Source organism: Schistosoma mansoni, chromosome 6 (genome assembly GCF_000237925.1).
Source record: "Schistosoma mansoni strain Puerto Rico chromosome 6, complete genome".
NCBI classification, from domain to species: domain Eukaryota; kingdom Metazoa; phylum Platyhelminthes; class Trematoda; order Strigeidida; family Schistosomatidae; genus Schistosoma; species Schistosoma mansoni.
The window spans coordinates 14,121,845-14,123,435 of record NC_031500.1 but is presented as its reverse complement, the minus strand read 5'-3'; the positions used below and the strand labels follow the sequence as shown (position 1 = coordinate 14,123,435).

General features: G+C 33.4%; 1 protein-coding gene across 1 annotated transcript in view; it reads left to right on the top strand.

The window, feature by feature from the left end:
- Positions 1 to 1,591, top strand: part of Smp_149390 (fras1 related extracellular matrix protein) — a gene marked incomplete at its 3' end in the record, with an annotated part of 120,105 nt that overhangs the window by 90,712 nt on the left and 27,802 nt on the right. Inside the window, exon 18 of the mRNA XM_018798349.1 lies at positions 1,149 to 1,591. This exon is cut by the window's right edge and continues 16 nt beyond it. Within this exon, the coding sequence (XP_018653300.1) occupies positions 1,149 to 1,591 (443 nt within the window). The remainder of the gene's footprint in view (positions 1 to 1,148) is intronic.

Genomic DNA, 1,591 nt, shown 5'->3' with positions numbered 1-1,591 from the left:
TATCAAAACAGCTAGGGTTAATAAGCGAATATTCAACAAGGCCAACATGTGGCTTGAGAATGAATAAATTGGTCTCTCCGGAATCTAGAATAGTCTATGCGGGCTTGACAAAGGTACCAGACCTTAAACTTTTCTTGATTCCACATCAATCTGTTATTTACCGAATTGAAATGTTTACCATGAAAGAAACTACAGCTTCGAGGTAAACCGACCGTCATTAATCCCAATTTTTAGAATAATCAGAATTCACCAATAATAGTTGGTTATCGATTAAAATAAAATACTAAATTTAACAGAGTTTAATTGTAGACACCTTCCAAAGACATTCGATCTTATCAACAGGCTAATAACTGATTGCATATTTTAAATGGATGACCTTTGAACGGATCTTAAATGACCTTGAGGAATATTAACCAATCAGAAGACAGTTAGCATACAGTAAAAATATATTATGTGAAACTAAAAAATTAAAGCGGATACTGTTCTTTTACATGGTTCAAAAACTTCTCAAGGTCAGATATAGGTTCAGAAGTTAGAAAATCATAGTGCATCCGGTACAGGAACTCATCCATATGGCTCCATAGTAGTCGACCTCTAGAGCCATGATAAGGTCTCGAAAATTCTTTTAGCCTCGACCACAGCTTCAATGTTGTTGGTATGTTGGTATGGTTTAGGGTTAGGGTTTAGTGTTAGGCTTAAGGTTAGGGTCTTAACCTTAATCGTGATCGAGCGAAAAAAGTCATTTGAGTATCACAGTCACAAGTATAAGAACTTCTTAATCATCAATTCTCTTGTAGACGCTGAATTATCACGTCTTCTCTAAAATTCGCTGTAAACCGATCGTACGTAAGTATCAGGTACCGAACTTAGTGCCGTGACCTTGAAAAACCGCGAAAACTTCTGATTGGCTCGTCCATAAAGTTTAGTCTCGCCGAAAGCATTAATTCTTCGTAAAATTATAACATAAATGACCTAAAGCCTGTAAATGAATCCCTCGATGATATATATTATAAAACCTTATAATAAGGTTCAACAAAAGTGTGCGAAATCTTCTTTTTTCCTTCATCTTTCTATTTAAACTTAGCTATCTTTTCTTTTTTTTCTTTCTGCTTCATCTTATCCAAAAAAAAACATTTTGTTACCTGAAGCCTCCTATACCTATTATAATTGTTGAAAGAATGGATCCAAATGTTGTACTAAGAGTACGTGAAACAGCATCATATGTTCCATTAACATCATTACATTTAAATTATGGTATGGAATGGAATATACCATTACATAATTTTGAACAATATAATCAATCAATGTTCAATAATCTTGGATCAGAAAATATTACTTATACTATAATTCAAGCACCAAGATTAAGACAATTAGAAGATATAATCAAAATGAATAAAAATGCATATATTGGAACACATGATGCTGGTCGTTTAGTTAGTTTATCATCGATCACATCTAGTACACATGTTGGTGATATGAAATTACAAGCTGGTTTAGCAATAAATCTACGTGAAGCTCAAGTACCATGTGTTACACAATTTACACAAAGACAAATTGATGAAAATGATATTGTTTATGTGCCACCGACTCA